This window comes from Dermacentor albipictus, chromosome 9 (genome assembly GCF_038994185.2).
Source record: "Dermacentor albipictus isolate Rhodes 1998 colony chromosome 9, USDA_Dalb.pri_finalv2, whole genome shotgun sequence".
NCBI classification, from domain to species: Eukaryota; Metazoa; Arthropoda; class Arachnida; order Ixodida; family Ixodidae; genus Dermacentor; species Dermacentor albipictus.
This window is the reverse complement of record NC_091829.1, coordinates 18,160,229-18,177,411: the sequence shown is the minus strand read 5'-3', so window position 1 is coordinate 18,177,411 and position 17,183 is coordinate 18,160,229. Positions and strand designations below refer to the sequence as shown.

The 17,183-nt window shown below is 45.5% G+C and overlaps 2 protein-coding genes across 47 annotated transcripts in view; one reads left to right on the top strand and one right to left on the bottom strand.

Moving 5' to 3' along the window:
• Positions 1–17,183, bottom strand: part of LOC135903748 (uncharacterized) — a 162,101-nt gene that overhangs the window by 125,448 nt on the left and 19,470 nt on the right. For 6 of the 7 annotated variants that reach the window (XR_011508544.1, XR_010564921.2, XR_011508545.1 and 3 more), the window contains exon 3: positions 7,188–7,460. The exons of the other annotated variant lie outside the window; for it this stretch is intronic. Coding sequence is in view for 3 of the 6 variants with exons in the window: in XM_070525508.1 (XP_070381609.1) it covers positions 7,188–7,220 (33 nt within the window). In the remaining 3 variants the exon portion in view is untranslated. The remainder of the gene's footprint in view (positions 1–7,187; positions 7,461–17,183) is intronic. 7 annotated transcript variants of the gene reach the window in all.
• LOC135903733 (uncharacterized) overlaps positions 1–17,183 on the top strand; it is a 119,035-nt gene that overhangs the window by 91,369 nt on the left and 10,483 nt on the right. For 31 of the 40 annotated variants that reach the window (XR_011508536.1, XR_011508523.1, XR_011508524.1 and 28 more), the window contains one exon: positions 3,768–5,676. The exons of 2 other annotated variants lie outside the window; for them this stretch is intronic. Coding sequence is in view for 15 of the 38 variants with exons in the window: in XM_070525486.1 (XP_070381587.1) it covers positions 3,768–3,923 (156 nt within the window). In the remaining 23 variants the exon portion in view is untranslated. Of the gene's footprint in view, positions 1–3,767; positions 5,677–17,144; positions 17,179–17,183 lie in introns of those variants that run through there. 7 more of the 40 variants (XR_011508540.1, XR_011508535.1, XR_011508539.1 and 4 more) reach the window with 3 other exon arrangements.

Below are 17,183 nucleotides of genomic sequence, written 5' to 3'. Positions count from 1 at the left end.
CAGACTGGACGCTGCATAAATGAACGAGCCAGGGAACACGAACTAAATCTAATGAAAGATGGCGTGGCACATTTGCCTGCGCACTGCAAGGCCTGCATGTGCAAACCACTGTTTTCTGAGATAAGGATTCTTTGCAGAAGTAGATTTCAAACAGCACGTGAGCTGATGGAAGCCTACTATATAAAAAAGAAAGGAACAAATTGCATTAGTGATACATCTATCGTGCTCTATAAATCAGAAACTAGATTGTTTGACCGCTGGGTAATGTAGATCTGTGAACAGCCAGCGCATGCGTGTATGTATATATATATTCTTGGGTCACAGCCCAAAATAAATCAGTTGGAAGTGTCGCCTGTGTTGTCTTTATGTGTCTTCCTTTTGTGAGTGTTCAATTGCGGCAAAAAACATGTCTGATGTATAGGAAACCTTTCGACAAACAACAGTACCTAGACTATATGAGCCACCATCCCAGGCATTCCAAACAAGGCATCTTTAAAGGCCAAGCCACACGACTACGTCGCATTTGCGTTGAAAACCAAGACTACATAGATAGACTAGATAAATTTAAAGAAACCCTATCAGTGGCAAAGCAGTAGCAGTTCCTCTGGGTCGACAACTGCCGTATCAAAGCGAGAAAGTCTACAGACAGTTGGGTGTACCGCATCTCTGGAGTCGATGATCTAGCCATTTTTACCTGAATTGTGCCTTGATGACTGGAAACCACCATGGCGTCACATACTATTCATGAGCTGAAGCAACTGCTTAGTTCTTCGTCCACTTCTCAGATTTCTATCATACATTTTAACGTCCGAAATTTACCCAAAAACTTTGATCATATCGTTAACTTTCTTACTTTAACCAATCACGGCTTTTCGCTCATATGTCTATCGGAAACATGGCTATCTGCAGCTGACGATACCTTATTTTCCATACCGGGCTATTATTCTGAATTTCTTTATCGTTTGGCTGATCGCCACGGTGGATCAGGAATATTTGTTTCCAACACATTATCTTATGAATGGCGTGCAGATATCTCATTTTCCATGGCCAAATGCGAATCAGTTTGGCTTGAATTTGACAATCACTTTCTACGAGCCAACAAAAGAACTATCATTGGTTCAATGTACCGTTCCCCATCATCATCTTACGATGATTTTTGTGGTGAACTTGATAGTTTATTAAACTTGTTCATTACCAAAAATTATATTGTAATCATCGTTGGCGACATTAACAATACAAATATTAACGATAGTTCTTGTGTCCAATACTCCAAATGCTTTATTGGACATGGTTTGGAATCTTTACTAGATTTTCCAACACGATGTGCTTCTTCCGGTCAAAATACGCTTATCGACCATGTACTCAGTAATGTCATGGCTAATCAAAAAGCTGGTGTGGTCAATTTTAATCTGACAGACCATTATCCAATTTTTCTCTTACTAAATACTCAAACTACTTATAAAAATAAAACGGTTATTAAGAGTTCTTTCAATTTTGCAAAATTTGTGGATTTGGTATCCGGCTGTGACTGGGGGCTATTATCCAAGAAATCTTGTGTTAACAAAGCATTCAGCACTTTAAATGAGAAACTAACAGATATTATAAATACTTGTACGTCTGTATCCTCCATATCACGTTAGTACTCCACCCCCAGACACCCGTGGGTCACTAGAGGACTACTGCGCTCTATGAATAAAAAAGATAACCTCTTCAAAAAATTAAAACTCCAGCCATTTAACCTCGCCCTTAAGGCTCGATTCAAATTGTATTCACAAAATCTCACCATCTTACTTAAACAGGCTAAAAGAACCTACTATGAAAATAAGGTGCTCGAAAATGGGAATGACTGGAGAAAGAATTGGAATGTAATTAAAGAATTTTTAAATCCTAATCAACAGGACACACCTGTGACAGAGTTTACGGATGGTATCAGCACTCTAACTAATCCTATAGATGTCGCAAATTCATTTAATGAATCATTCTTCAAGAGCTCTGCAGCCGGTGTCCCTAACTTGCCCAAGTTGCCCCGCTTGCCTCACTCCTTTTTTTCTAAAACCCACTTCGCCAAATGAAGTTCATCGCACTATAATAGGGCTCAAGACCACAGGCTGTGGCCTAGATTCAATTCATCCATCTAAAATCAAACTTGTTGCTCATGAGTTATCTTTTGTCCTCTCTGATATTATTAGCACTGCATTTCGTACCGGCGTTTTTCCGAGTCTCAAACAAGGAAAAGTAACTCCAGTATTTAAAAAAGGTGATCGAAATACCTTTTCTAATTACCGTCCTATAACGATACTCCCATTTTTAGTAAAGTAATTGAGAAGCTCCTTGTTAATAGCCTAACGAACTACCTAACAAAATTTAACCTTTTGACACCTAAGCAGTTTTGTTTTCATGCTAACTTATCAACCGAATTAGCACTGATAAAACTAACTGACAGCATAAAACATTTATCGACAATGGGCTATGGGCGGGAGCGGTATTTGTTGATTTAACTAAAGCTTTTGACACTATTAACCACTCCATTTTGTGTGCTAAACTTGAATCATTTGGAATTTGTGGACCTGCTTTAGCTCTTTTGCAAACCTACCTTACTAACATAACCCAGGTTGTTAGATATGGAAGCGTTTTATCCACTCCAATACCAACCAACCAGGGCGTTCCATAAGGATCAATTTTGGGTCCTCTGTTATTCCTCATTTACATTAATGACTTACCATCATAGCTTAACTGCTCTGAGTGCATCCTCTATGCTGACGATACGACGATATTCACTAGTGATAAAGACATTAACAGTCTACTAAGAATGTTAAACGCCGATGTCACGAATCTTGTTTCTTGGTGTAAAAATAACTTGCTAAACGTAAACCCTGTTAAAACAAAGTTTATGTTATTTCACTCGTCCCAAAAAACGCCTACAAGAACCCCTGAACTATACAGTGATAACTACGTCATTACCCCATCTAATTTTATTACTTTCCTTGGTGTTACATTAGACCCCCAACTTAAGTATAACATTCACGTAAACTCTGTCACTAAGAAGACTGCTTTCGGCACCCGCGTGCTCATTCGAACAAGATTTTGTTTTCAGCAAAATATTCGAAAATCACTTTACTACGCTTTCATTAACAGTCACCTTACTTACTGCATTTCATCATGGGGCAACACATATCCTGCACATCTGACATCCCTCATTCACCTTCAGAACCGGGCGGTCCGAATAATTACGCACAGTTCATACACCACATCAGCAGCGCCCATTTTTCGCACTCTTTAAATTCTACCCTTAACCTACACATTTCAACTGAAACTATGTCTTATATTGTATAGAAGTAGAAACAGTGACATTCCAACTGAGATACTTCCCCCAACGCAACTTTTCAATACAAATAACACGCGGTTTTCTGAAAATAATAATCTCTTGCTTCCTAAAGTCAACACTAACCATGGTAAAATGACAGCCTTCCTTTCCGCAATTTCATTTTGGAATTCACTGCCATCAAATGTTAAATCATGCTCTTCACTACATTGTTTCCGGCGGCTTCTAAAACAGTTCTAACAACATACCTTATTTGATTATTCGACAAGTGTGCATATGTTTATATGTGTGTCTATATATATGTGTGTAAGTATGTATGCGTGTGTGTATACGTTTATTACTGTGTAGCCACGTTTTGTTGTTTTTCTCGATTTATGCTCATAGATTATCAGCCGTTTGAAAATTAGTTTTGTTGCATTGTTGGATTTCGCACTGTTGGCCCAAGATCACGGTCAAGAATGCGGGAGGACAAGTAATACCGGAGGTCGAGAAGATTCGAGTGCTCGGGCTGCTCATCCAGCGAAACCGAGTCAACGGTGAAACGGTCAACAAGCGCGCTGGCAAAGCGGCTGCGCCAATGAGACTCATCCAGCCTGACTAGGCTGGTTCATTCCTTCACAGTTAGCCACATAACGTACGTGGCCGCCTTCCACAACTGGAGGCCGAGCGAACGTAACAAGATAGACGCCACCATACGCAAGGCGTATAAGGCAGCACTCGGTCTCCTCGGGAGCACGAGCACCGAAAAATTCATGGCGCTGGGAGTCCACAACACGCTGGACGAAATAGCCGAAGCACAGAGAACGGCGCAACTCGAGCGTCTCTCTGAAACGAGAACCGGAAGAAAGCTACTGTAGGACCTTGGCCGTGAGCCGAGGGAAGGCGAGCAGCAGAAAGACGTACCTATACCGGATAGCATCAACAGAAAGCTCAGGGTCTGCCCTATCCCGAGGAACGTGAACCCCGAGCACAAGGAGCCGAGATTGGCGAGGGCCAGGGCTCTCGTGGACCTCCACGCCAGAGAAGAAGGCGCCATCTACGTGGACGCGGCGGAGTATCGAGGGAGCAGCGACGCATACGCGGTGGTGGCTGTCGGGGCATCAACGGGTGCAACGAAGACCGCGGCGAGCGTCCGGACTCGAGAGGTGCACCGGGCGGAGGAGGTGGCCATCGCCTTGGCCGTATCCGACCCCGGATGCTCTACAGTGTTGTGTGACTCTAGAACGGCCGTGAAGAACTACGCCAAGGGTATGGTATGTAGTGAGGCTGCGCGCATACTGCGCAAGGCCGAAGGCAACGGACGCAAAAGCGCTGTGGTGATCAAGTGGTTTCCGGCCCACATGGGCAGTGACGTGTCGGAACGCGGGAACGTGAACCACAACGAGACAGCCAACTCGGTCGCGCGAGGACTAACCAACCGCGCAGCTACAAGCACGGCCGACTCGGAGTGTTGGTCGCGGTGCAGTGCCAAGGACAAGATGACCACCTTCAACGAAATATAGTGAAGTGGTACAGATTTAACCGACAGACTATGCCGCCACCTCACCCAGGGCTTACCCGGGAGCAGACAGTGTTATACAGGCAATTACAGACGGGGACCTTGCTCACCCCGGTGCTAGCTAAGCCCGTGTGTCCGAGCGTGTACGCGAGTGACGTGTGTAGACTGTGCACTAAGGAGAGAGCCACCGCGGCTCACATCCTTTGGGACTGTAGTATAAATCCACGAGAAGCCAGCGAGAAGACGACGATCCCGCCGCAGCTAGAGGCTGCAACGAGGAGCTATGACCAAGATACACAACTCAAGGCCGTCCAGCAGGTCTCGGCAGCTCTAGGGGGGCAGCACCCCCAGGAAGGGGGTGGCGGCCCTCTCGGATCCGCGGAAGTAGTGAGGAACCAAGACTTCGAGGAGCACAGTGCACGAGACTGATGTAGTGGCCGCGTCGCGGTAAAAGCATGTCCTCCCTGCGTGGAGGGAGCCTAACCGACTCTGCAGGCATTTCCACTGAAGTTGTTCTCTCTCTCTCTCAAATCATTATACTCCTATTCAATTACTGTAATGATAGCACCTTCATGTGTATTTCAAGATAGAATTATTCTTGCTAATCTTTGTGTAATCTTCAACTACCAGACGTTTCACTAATTACTTCTAATATGTTGACTGTATTTTCACGCTGTTCTTACCCTCGTTGCTAAATTTATATTACATATTTTGTACATGTTGTAACAGGAGGTCCCCCTGACAGTTTTTACTTTGGGACCTCCTTCTCTATTACATTTTCTTTGTAATTGTAATGTCTAATAAAGACCTTCATTTGGTTTTAAAAAAAAAAAACAGGAACTACCCAAACCTTCAGAAAGCCTACACCACTGCAACCAAACTTGATCAAGGTGAGCTCGGTCCTCAAACCCCGCCCGAGGATCACAAGAACAACGCCTCTTCTTACTACTAAGTTCGCAAACGCACTACCAAACGTGAATAACATCCTCAGGAAATACTACCTAATTCTCACCAGCAACCAGAAACTTAGGACTTTTGCTGACATAGCCAGAGTATCCTGCAGACACAACACTAATTTTAAAGATGTGCATGCCAAACTAAGGACAAAGACGAAGTTGGGAACCGGTCCCTGTGGCCGCCCCAGGTGCTCCAAATGCAAACATATTCAATGTACTACTACAGTAAAAAGTACAGCGTTGAATTACGCACACAGGGTAACTTTGGATTTCACCTGCAGATCAAGCAACGTAGTCTATTGTCTAGAATGTGCCACTTCTAGCTAACCATACATAGGTGAGACTGGACAACATACAAGACTCAACAGTCACCGCGCGGACACAGAACACAATTTACCTAAAGCAGTAGCCAGCCACTTTAATGAAGATGGTCATATATTCAACAAAGCAAGGCTCTATACACTACAAACGAATTTCCGTTCACCTCGCGAAAGGAAATGTACGGAATCATACCTCATACATAGTTTTAGTTGCCTGCAGCCGACGAGAATTAATTTGGCGTGTGGCAACTTAGAATCTTTAAAAGCAGTAACTTAAATCTGAAATTCTGATGTCATAAACTAAGACACAAAATACATTATGCCAGCTGCTAACCTTAATTTTTAACCTCACCTATTCCTCCTTTTCGAAAATTTTTTCCTGCCTACTACTCAATTCAATATACTCTTTCATGTTTTTACGTTTATATCAAATGTACAACCCCTTTTTCTCATGTACACCAGCCCCCGTCCGCTTCTGCGCACATCACTCTCCTATTTGTAATTCCGGTTTCGGTTCCCCCCTCTCTTTTCTTTATTTGTCTGTTTTTTGTTGTATGTTTTTTGAAACACCCTCAACAACGCATTCCAAAGTCCCAGACGTCAGTATACCTTTTTCGGCGCCTCAGCCCCACAGGGTTTCGCCATTTTTGTATACCACCATATTGACACCTACGTTGAGCTACTGAGGCTAACGTCCCTTGAAAGACCATGCCGCTGCCTTCCAGTTACCCGATACATTGCACCCCAGACTTCTTGTCACCATCTTAACTACTTCAAAATTGTTTGCAGATTGCAAACAATTTGCAGACGTTTTCGGGGATTACAATAGCCGTATGGCCATTTCTCTGATAAAACGAAACGGGATCTTATAGCCCTGCAGGATCCTCAGGCAGTGTTTCGATATCTGGAAGTTAATTCGATTTATTATGGGACCCAGTGTTTGTCTCAACAACGCCCAGAAAATAAGCCCAGTGAAGAAGTTAAATATTAGTAGTAGTCAAATATTCTCGCAAAACACCTGCGGGCGTGGGAACGGCAACAGGAACTGGTCATCACTGTTTTCTAGCGTGGAAGAAAATTTTAGTACGCACCTGTATAGGACATATCCCAGTAAAACGAGCCATGTCGAAAGTTCTGTTCGCGTGCCCACTGAAGGTGAAGTGCGTAGAGAGGCTCTTGCGATGTGCCTGGCTGGATGACACAACACTCAATGTTTCTGGATCACCGAAGATGAACTTTGCTGATGACACCACGGCAGCAAAACACACACTGATAGCGGCAGGCGAAGCTTGCGTCAGGAATACGCGAGGAGAGGCATTCCTAGTCGAAGAGTTTGTCCGTTGATAACACCAACAGGATTACGCCTGCATGGGGAAAAACCTGGGGTTACAGGTCACGAAAAATGTGCTGTTCGCGTTCTCAGTGAACGTGTGAACTATTCCTGAAATTAAACGGTTGGTACATTCGTTGCTGTTTGTGCTGTACTTCAAACCTCCCTGCGTCGACTGCCATTCTTCCATGCTTCGAACCTCGCTGTCATTATTTACCCTTAAGGTGTCACACAGACAGGATAGTTAATAATGCCATTAGATACAACGAAATTACAGCAACATTAGAAAACAAGAAAAGAAGAAAATTTGGCTGCCATAACGACGACGCCTCAGTCGCGTCCCTATTTACAAAAACAGGTACAGTAAAGCATGGAATTTCACGGAACACGAGATTTGAGAAAAGGCTGAATATATGCGCAGCTTCACAAAGCCGCCTAGTATTAGAATTTACAGCCTCTACTAGTATATGTGAAGAACATTGTAATGTTCTGTTTTACTGACTTCTGTGACAGGATGCCCGGAAACCGAAGGTTTTCTGAGATCCCATGGTACGTAAACTTGTGGTTGACTGGCAGCACCTCTAAAGTAATTAATGTCTGTAATGGCGGCAACGCTATGGGGAAGGCAATTATAACACAAATATGTATTGGGAACATACGAGTCATTATAACACTTTGTTATGAAAACAAAATACATATTTTATGACAAGGATCAATGCGTCTGGAAATTAACTGTTATAATAAATATTAAGCAAAAAAGGTGACATATTTTCCTACATCGAGAAAGACTGGGTAAAGAAAAGTCTTTCATAGCTGTAACGTTGGCAGTGCAATAATAGCTGGAAATAATTAAACGTGATGTGCGCTTTTGCTCCGCCTCTAAGCCTGCTATGAGGGATTGGAGACCGGCATTCAGTACAGGTACTGCATATTCTAGTTTAGCTCGGACCAATGTTCTAAATAGTAGTAATTTGAGCTATACACCCACGTGAAAAATAATTCTTGGGAGGCATGCTAACATGTGACTAGCACTGTCGGCTACATAATGAATGCCTCCACTGCCCCTCCCCCCAAGATCATACGACGTATTTATACGAGTGCTCCAATTTCAAATCAGTGTTATTAATGTGACTGGTAGGATGACTAATATGCTGCCAAGAAACACACATACATTTCCATACTTTGTTTCATTTTCCATACCTGACATTATTCGTAAATCTGAATAACGTCAAAGTGCAAGTTAGCCACATCTAAGCCACTATTCATTTGTTTACAAAATACTCGGTCATCAGCAGAAAGACTCGTCGAAATCTGAATAACGTCAAAGTGCAAGTTAGCCACATCTAAGTCACTATTCATTTGTTTACAAAACACTCGGCCATCAGCAGAAAGACTCGTCGAAGATGTTGACTTTATGCAAATGGTCAAGTCCTATATGAAAATGAGAAAAAGCGGAGGTCTTACTAGACAGCCCTGAGCCAACTTAAAATGCAGAGGAGCAAATGCTTTGACTGATGCCAACTGGTAAAGATTTGTGAAAAATGTTTGCAGCCAAGCAAGAACTTTAGAATCCAGATTGTGACTACGTAATTAAGAAAGAGCAAATCGTGGGCTGCTTTTTGAAGTTTTCTAGGTGCACCTAAAATATGTAGTCTATAAAGAATGCTGTTTGAAGGATAATTGATTAATGGCGCAAGGGCCAGTTCCGGCCAATGAGCGCCAAACACACGGTATAATACGTGACCTATGGTACATGGAGGCAAGGATGTAACATGACTGTAAAGGAGCGTTGAATTAGTCGGTGTAAATTGCTTGAAATGAATATATCAAAATAATGACAATTATGAGTTATGTGTGCTATGATCATAAAATTGTTGTGACGAAGGTTGATTAAGTGAGATGTATACATTATAAGTGACAGTAACTTTAGTATCTCAATGGAGCTTTTGGACGCAGGAGCTTGGAGGCACATGCTGTGAAAGTATGCTTGCCTTTCAGCTGTAGCCTCCAAGGGGAGGTCTTACTACAAATAACCTGACCCAATTATCTTTAAGACGTCAGTTCCTGCTAAAAAGTTTAACACCACTTTGAAGTTAAGAAGTGGTTCATCAAATTGAGATATAATGCTGAGTAGGGACGTATGTGCTCACAATACAGGGAACAGAAGCCCTCTTTCTCTCTCTGCTTCTATATCAGGGCACTGAAGAAGAACGTGGATAACTGTAAGGTGATTTTATTGCCAATCCTACTACATGTTAGAGTGTCACTTCCAGTTGGTAGGTAAGAGAAAATGTCGTAGCTATGGCCTATTCTTAATCTACAAAGAAGCACTTCCTTGTGTCTTTATGTCCTCTCGGATATCCAGTTCCATAATTTTGATATCGTCATATGCAGTGTATATGATACTTCAGTACCCCTTGCTTTTAAATACTTCCTCAACTTATGCCATAAGAAGGGTTGAAGATCTGTTGCCTCTATGGTACCCGAGCACATATATTTATCACTCAAGAATACTGACGTAGCATTTTCTTCAGCAGCTACAGTGCCTTTTTTGCCTCTGTGGTTATGTACCCAGCAAAGGACAATGACTTGGTTGGACATGTAAGCTCCCTAACAATGAGTACAGTTTTTTTTTAAACAGGGTTCTTATGTTTTTGTAAGCTCGTTGGGGCTCTAACGACGCCCAGTGAGTATGTGAAGACAATAGCGACATTTGTCTGCTTTCTACGCTTAACGGCTTCGAGTATCGCGTAATGCTTCCGCGGGGAATATACATGGAATATACGGTGAATTTCCGGAGTCCCCCACTACGGCGTGCCTCATAATCAGATAGTGGTTTTGGCACGTAGAACCCCATATTTTTGTGTGTGTGTAAGACAGCTTGAAAGCCGTCTTGTATGGCATTGGTAGCACTACTTGTAACGATTAGTCGAATGTGCCTTTACTGCTGCAGAATAAAGCACACTCTAGCTACAGCGGAAACATGCAACACTCAGATTCACGTACATTATTATATTACTTCGTATTAGTGCCTCATGTCGCACGAATGTAGCCGCGTTGTGCAGAAGTTAACATAGAGTTTCATACAATATTTCTATGGAAGTCAAGCTTGTTAACGCCCTTAGAGTATTTCTAGAGCGCAGCTCTTAAAGGCCCCTTCCTGCGGCGAGCATCGGCGTTGTCCCTCGTATCCGATCGAACGAGCATGGCGAAAGACGAAAGCGAACGCGGAGCAGCGGGAGACGAACGACTACGATAGCGAAGACAAGCGCGAGGAGGAAAGCGTAGGAGGAGGGTACGGAGAAAGCGTGAGAAGCGTAGCGCTCCGCAAGAAGGGCTTTGCAGCCAGGCGCAAAGATAGCACGCGTCGTCTGTATGGAAATAAAGCGCTGCGTGAGCGGTCTGTCTGCAGGGACTGCCGTGCATCGCGCCCATGTGTTACCCGCGCGCTGCTTCTCGTGATGAAACTTGGCGTGCGAACGTCCCCTCAACAACCCTTCCCCTTTTTTCTTTCAGTTGATTCGCTTGGGTTCTCACACGGCATAATGCAGGAATAAAATTATATGTAAGCATAGAGGCCTGTTTCACGAAGACACAGCAACAGTGGCTTGTGAAATGCATTCACCATGAACCATCACTCGTAGTCGTCAGATTGATCATTTTATTGGCCGGCCTTTGGACAATCAGCTGTAATGGGCTAGGGCTGTGGCTTTAGATGCGAGCGAGCAAGCAAGCCACTGAGCTATCATGGAGGCGGGTAGGGTTGCTCCTGTGGATCCGTCCTATTCTGCCTTGCCGCGAGACCTGTGCAGGAGGATCTCAGCCATTAAGGCCACCAGCGAAAGCGCGAGTCCAGTGCAAAGAGCAGCTAGGCATTCGTGCAACGGCATGTCGAAAGAGACGACGTCCTGGCTCACTGGAGGGAACGGGTAACGGGAGGCGGAATGCATCCAGATTCCAGATTCGGAGACAGCCATCATGAGCCTTTTGTGCTGGTTCCTGCGCAGAGGCCCGAAGGCGAACGCTGATTTTGTAACATACATACGTGCATACCAGAGATGAAAACCAAACACAGAGAGAAAGATAGAGGCTGTTAAAGTTCGTATTTTACACTTTCCTATTAGTATTAGAATGATGATTGTTAGCTTGAGGCTTCTACATTTGCGAAGAACTGCACTTTCATTTCCTTATGTGAGTACGCTTAGGAATAACAATTTATTTGAAATAAAACCATATAAAGACACTTACCTGAGCGGGAAGCGAATGTGCACCGCAGAGTAGGTTTGCCAGGCTGCCAAAGTACTTTCCCCGGCAACCAGTACATGCGTGAATGCTAGGCGACGTTCATTTTCTACGCACATGTTGAAGTAAACGTGCGTTCCATGGCGCGCTTTCTCCATACAACCGAACCCGTACTTGGATAGGCAGCTCGGCTGACATTTGCCAAGAGCTATGGCGAGCGGCGGGAACACTGGTTGCGTTTCCCGGTCCCCTCGCATCTGCAAGGAAAAGCTTGCAACGCACGGTGCCATGGTACCTTCGTGCAAATGCTTCAACAACTGCTCCTTGGTAATCTCGGCTGAAAGTGCCGGCATGCTCCTGGAAGCGGTCAGGTTGCTCTGCAAGTAGTTCCCGGTAAAGAACATGACCAGCAACCAAGCCACAAGCGCCAACCTCGGTGCTGGGCCACTGACGTTCAAGCCATGTGGACTGCTGCCCAGAAAAGTCGTCACGAAGAACACGATGACGGAGGACAGGGGAACACGTTCACTTGGACGAGTGTTACCGTGAACATGAAATACGAATATGATGGCGAAGCAGAAGGGGACCAAGCAAATGAAACACAAACAGAAGAAGCTCCAGAGGTCGTAAAAGGAAGGTGGAACGGGGACGCCAGCACGGACGTAGAAACAAAGTGCTGAAGGGGAGAAGAACCCGTACTTGTAGTCGAACGAAGGGCTTGACTCCTTTTTGAGCCAGGAGTAAAGGACAAAGTCGACGCTCTTTACACGTAGGAGAGCTTCACCAGAACTCCAATCGGCGCACTGCATATTAACTGTAGTGTTGATGGCGTAATATGCGTCTAAAAGAGCCGCTCCTTCGGGATGCCGCAGCTGGAGAGAGGGAAGTGCCATATTTATGAAAAACAGAGGCCCCATGTTTGTGCACTCTGGGGGAATAGTTCCTCTCTCGTGCAGCGTGTACGTAATGTTTCTGTCCCTCGGATACGTTCCTTCGAGTTCCGGGGCTCCCACCAAGGTTTTCTATTCCAGGGTAGAACTGATCACTCGTTTGTTGCAAGACTTGTACCCGTCTGCCGCGATGCTGACGTCTTTCGCAGTCACTGTGATGACCTGGCAGGAGTGATTCGAAAGGAGCCCGGTCACATCCGAGTGTTCATCGACAGCGAAGATCCAGTACACGTTTGGGTCGAACCTGTCCAGCTGCCGAACCTCCTCGAAGATTCCCTTTGGCAAGCTGTGGCGCCACGGTGCAATGACGAATCTGGGCCTCGGAAAATTATCAGAGGGCGAGATGTATCGCAGAAACAATTCGTGGCATCTGCTGTTGACGCTAGGACATGTCCACAGCGTTAAGGGAATGGGAAAAGTGCGATGAACCTTCCTTAATAGGTTGCCTGTGTCTCCCGCTGCGATAAGAGCGACCGGAGAGCCTGGAAACTCTCGGATTGACTTCGTAGTGTTAAGCAGGCGTTCACTAATGCTTGCCGACACAAAAAGAAGGCGAGCTAGGCATGCAGTGAGGAAAATGGCCAAGAGACATCTACTGCCCAGAGCCAGAGGCATGGCGGTGCCACCTCGTCCGCCGTGAATTGAATTCTATGGAGTAGGATTGGCGTTTGGTGCGTGCCTGAATGCAAGGTCACACTATACCGTCTGATGTCGCCGCCTAATGCCACAATTCAATACTCCCAAGCAGTATTAAACTAAATGAGTTTCCCAGAGACTTGTTTTTTGATTCACGAAGCGATGCCTTCTTGTCTGGCACTGACAGCGTACAACTGTGCGGTGAACATTGAGTTCGATTCGAGGTAATGGCTTGCGTGTATGACAAGCCAATGCTAGAGAACACGGAGTTGCAAAAAGAAGAAATTCGCACCTCGATCCCTGTAAAGAGCTAGCTTAGAAACGTCGATCAAAGTGCATTAGAGTGGCAATGGTTGCGATGTCGTTATTGAACGAAGGCGTCTAGCAGGGTAGTCATTTTACTCCACGAAGGTGTCGTGACTGCGCCTCGTTTGCAGCAGGGAATGATGCGTGTACTTCTAATGTACGCTGCCAGTTTACTGGGGACTTACTCGCCAATGGCTGAAGTGCTCTCGATAAGGGTCAGAAAGGGCACCCCGGTCACGGCCGCTCGATGAAAAAGCAAGGCGCGGCCTGCTACGTCGCTCCGCGGACAACAGGCGGGCGCGTCTCTGTCGAGTTTACAGATGCCACCGCTTTTCTAGGTGAGGGCGCCACTGCTCGGGGATTTGGATTTGGCGCCACTGCTCGGGGAGGAAGGATTTGGATTTTGTGGCGAATGGACGTGCTTTTCGGGGCTCCGTGGCGGCGACGAAATCAGAAGTTTTTGTGCATGCTTTGAGCTTGCTTCTGTTTTTTTTATTTGCTCATTTTTTGCCTTTAAATAGTAACTGGGTGGTTTTCTTTTTCTTTCCTTTTTTTTTATCTCGTATTTCGGGTGCGCGGGTGTGTTCGTGTACATTTGGTTTTGCAGGATGGTTAGAGCGTCCTTTCGTGCCACGTGCTCCAACACGTGCAGATGGATGGGACGTTGAGTGCCTGTAGTTTTTAAATGGCATCTTGGAAGTGGCAAGGCAAATAGCTATTAGTGGTTTTAGTGTGCGTGTTTTGGTAGGAAAGTGAGAGCGTGGCTGCGTGGTTGAGCGCGTGCGAGAGCGTGTGATACCTTCGGTCTCCGCGGCATTGATTGCTTTTGAAACAGTGGTGAGAGTTGCTTTGCGACATTTTTAGGATTTGGATCCTGTGCGTATCGGTTTTTGCTAAAAGGCACGCGCTCTGCGTTGATATAGTATTATAGTATTTGCATCAGTAGTAGCATTATTATAGTATTGTGGTATTTGCAAAAAGCCGTACAATACATGGCGAGAAATACGGGAAGGCAAGCAGTGCGCGGGTGGTCCCTCAAGGCAGATGAGGAGACGGATGAGAATGGAGAGGGCATTGAATCAACCGGCACACAATATGATGTCGATACTAGGCTGCAGAAATTGGAGGCTTTCCAGGAAGAGCTTCTCAAACAGGTGCAAGAGCTCAAAAATGAGCTAAAGGTAGCCTGATGCGCGAAAGGTAGCTGAAAAGAGACCTGAAGCAGCCGAGGAAAAGCTGAACAAGGCGGCCATTGTGAACGAGAATGTGCGTGACAATGGAACGCAGACCCTGGACACGCCAGGCGAGGGAATGTCAGCGAAGCACGTGGAATGCATGCGGCATGATGAAGGGTTAGCTGGAAAGAGCGGCACCTACCTTGAGGCCGCCATGCGGAAAAAGCAGGAGCCCAGGGGACATTGCCCCTTGTCGAGTCGAAATCACGTGGTTAATGACAAAAGGAAGCAGGGCGAGGTAGGAGAGAGTGAAAGGGTAATTATCGCCGGCGACTCAAATCTGGCTGGGTGCTCAAAAGCAATTGTGGAGAGGGTGAAAGGCGACAAAAGAGTGGCGGTAGGGACAATTCCAGGGCGGACACTGAGTTCTGTCATGGAGCGAGCAAAAGGAATCTCGCAGAAAATGCCCAGGTGCGCAACCTTGTCATAGTAGCAGGTGGGCTAAATGATGTACTAAACAGGAAAGGGGCTGGACTAGCCCAGCGCTTGGCGAAGGGGGTGGACGACTTGCGCGAGCTATCCCCTCAGGTGCAGATCGTGGTGTGCACGGTGCCGGAGGTGCCTGTGCGTGACAGTCACGTACAAAGAGCCGTAGTGGCTGCTAATGAGGCAACATGGAAAATGAGCCGAGAGAAAGGCTTCGAGGTTGTCGAAGAGGGAAATGAGAAGTTGTGGTGGTTTTAAGCGAGACGGGATCCACTTCAATTACAGGCTGGCGCGAGAAGTGGGCCGGCGACTTGGTGGTCGCGCTGTTGCTTTTCTAGCGGGCCCGCGGGCGCTTAGGAGGCCAGAGTAGATAGTAATGAAGAAGGTCCCCTAGGGGAACCTCAGAAGAGCATCGCCGTCGATAACAGAAAAAGGAGGAAAGCAAGAAAAAGAGCTCGCCATGCAATAGGCTACATAAACATGCAGGGCGGCAGAAGAAAGGAAAAGTGGGCAGAGATTGAGGAGCAGTTACATAGAGAACAAATAGTGGTGTATGCGGTTACAGGAACCCACTTTAGAGACTCAGCAGAGCCGCTAGTTATTGAGAATTAAGTTTGGGAAGGGTGCAACAGAACTAAGTCGGAAAGAAAGGGAGGGGCAATCGGAATGCTCATCCATCAGGGAGCCAAATGGAAAAGAGTAAATGCAAAATGTCAAGAGCATCTTTGTTTATCAGGTACAATGAGTGGGAAAAAACTTGCCTGGGCCTTACGTATTCGTGGTCCGGAAATAATTGCACAGAGAAGAATGAAGAGTTAGTGGAATGCATAAGCACTGATATTAAGGGTTTCGGGAGTGGTGCTGAAATTGTCCTATTAGGTGACATGAATTCCCACATACAGGATTTAGACGGCTATACCTACAACAAAGGGAAGTCAATGCTAGGCATTCTTGAGCAACATAACGTCGTCATCGTGAACACAGAGTTTAAGTGTGAAGGGCAGATCACGTGGGAAGCGGGGAACCGGCAATCGACCATTGATTACTGTCTGATGACAGAAGGAATTCATGATAAGTTGAGAGAAATGGTCATTGATGAGGAAGGGCATAGCAGCATCGGGAGTGACCATAAACGCATCGTTTTGAAAATGGGATATGTAGTTGGGAAAAAGAGCAAGGAGTGCAAAATGGCCAGTCCAAATTTGAATACTGAACATATAGCAAATATAGTCACTAGGGTCGAGGAAGAACTTGGCAAATGGCCAAGTAAGGAGTGGGAATATGGTGAGCTTCTAAGAAACGACAGAAATACGGAAAGAGAAACAACATGTTCGTTGGAAAGGAAGAAAGAAACCGAAAAGCTGGTGGAACAGGGAGATATGAGATGCGATCACCGAACGACAGAAAACATCTCGAGAGCACAGGGAGGCAAAGAAGGCGCAGTTGCCACAGGATGAAATAACCAGTAAATGGGAAATATACCGGGAGAAAAGTCTATGGTTCAAATATTAGTGCAAGCAAAATTAAAAGGTGAAAGTGAACGTTGGTTGTCAGAAATACGTGAGAAAAAGAAGGCCGCACCTAGAGTATTTTGGAACCACATAAAACTATTAGGCAGGAAGTCAACAACAATACAACAACATATCCTAGACGAAGATGAATACAGACTGGAAGGAGAAACGGCAATAAATTACATCTGAAAGATAACAGCCGAATTTTTCCAAGCCAATGACGAGGCTTTATCCCTCCGCCGACGCATAGCAACGCTTTGTCTATTTTATAAGCTTTACCATTCATCACTTAACAGTGCCCCTTACATAACACCACCCGCATACATATCTCCTCGCACTGGTCACCAACTGCAAGTTTCCCGTACACGTACAAGAACTGTTAATTTTTCATCATCTTTTTTTCCTCGTGCAGCCAAAGACTGGAACGGCCTTCCTCGCAATATCGTCGCTC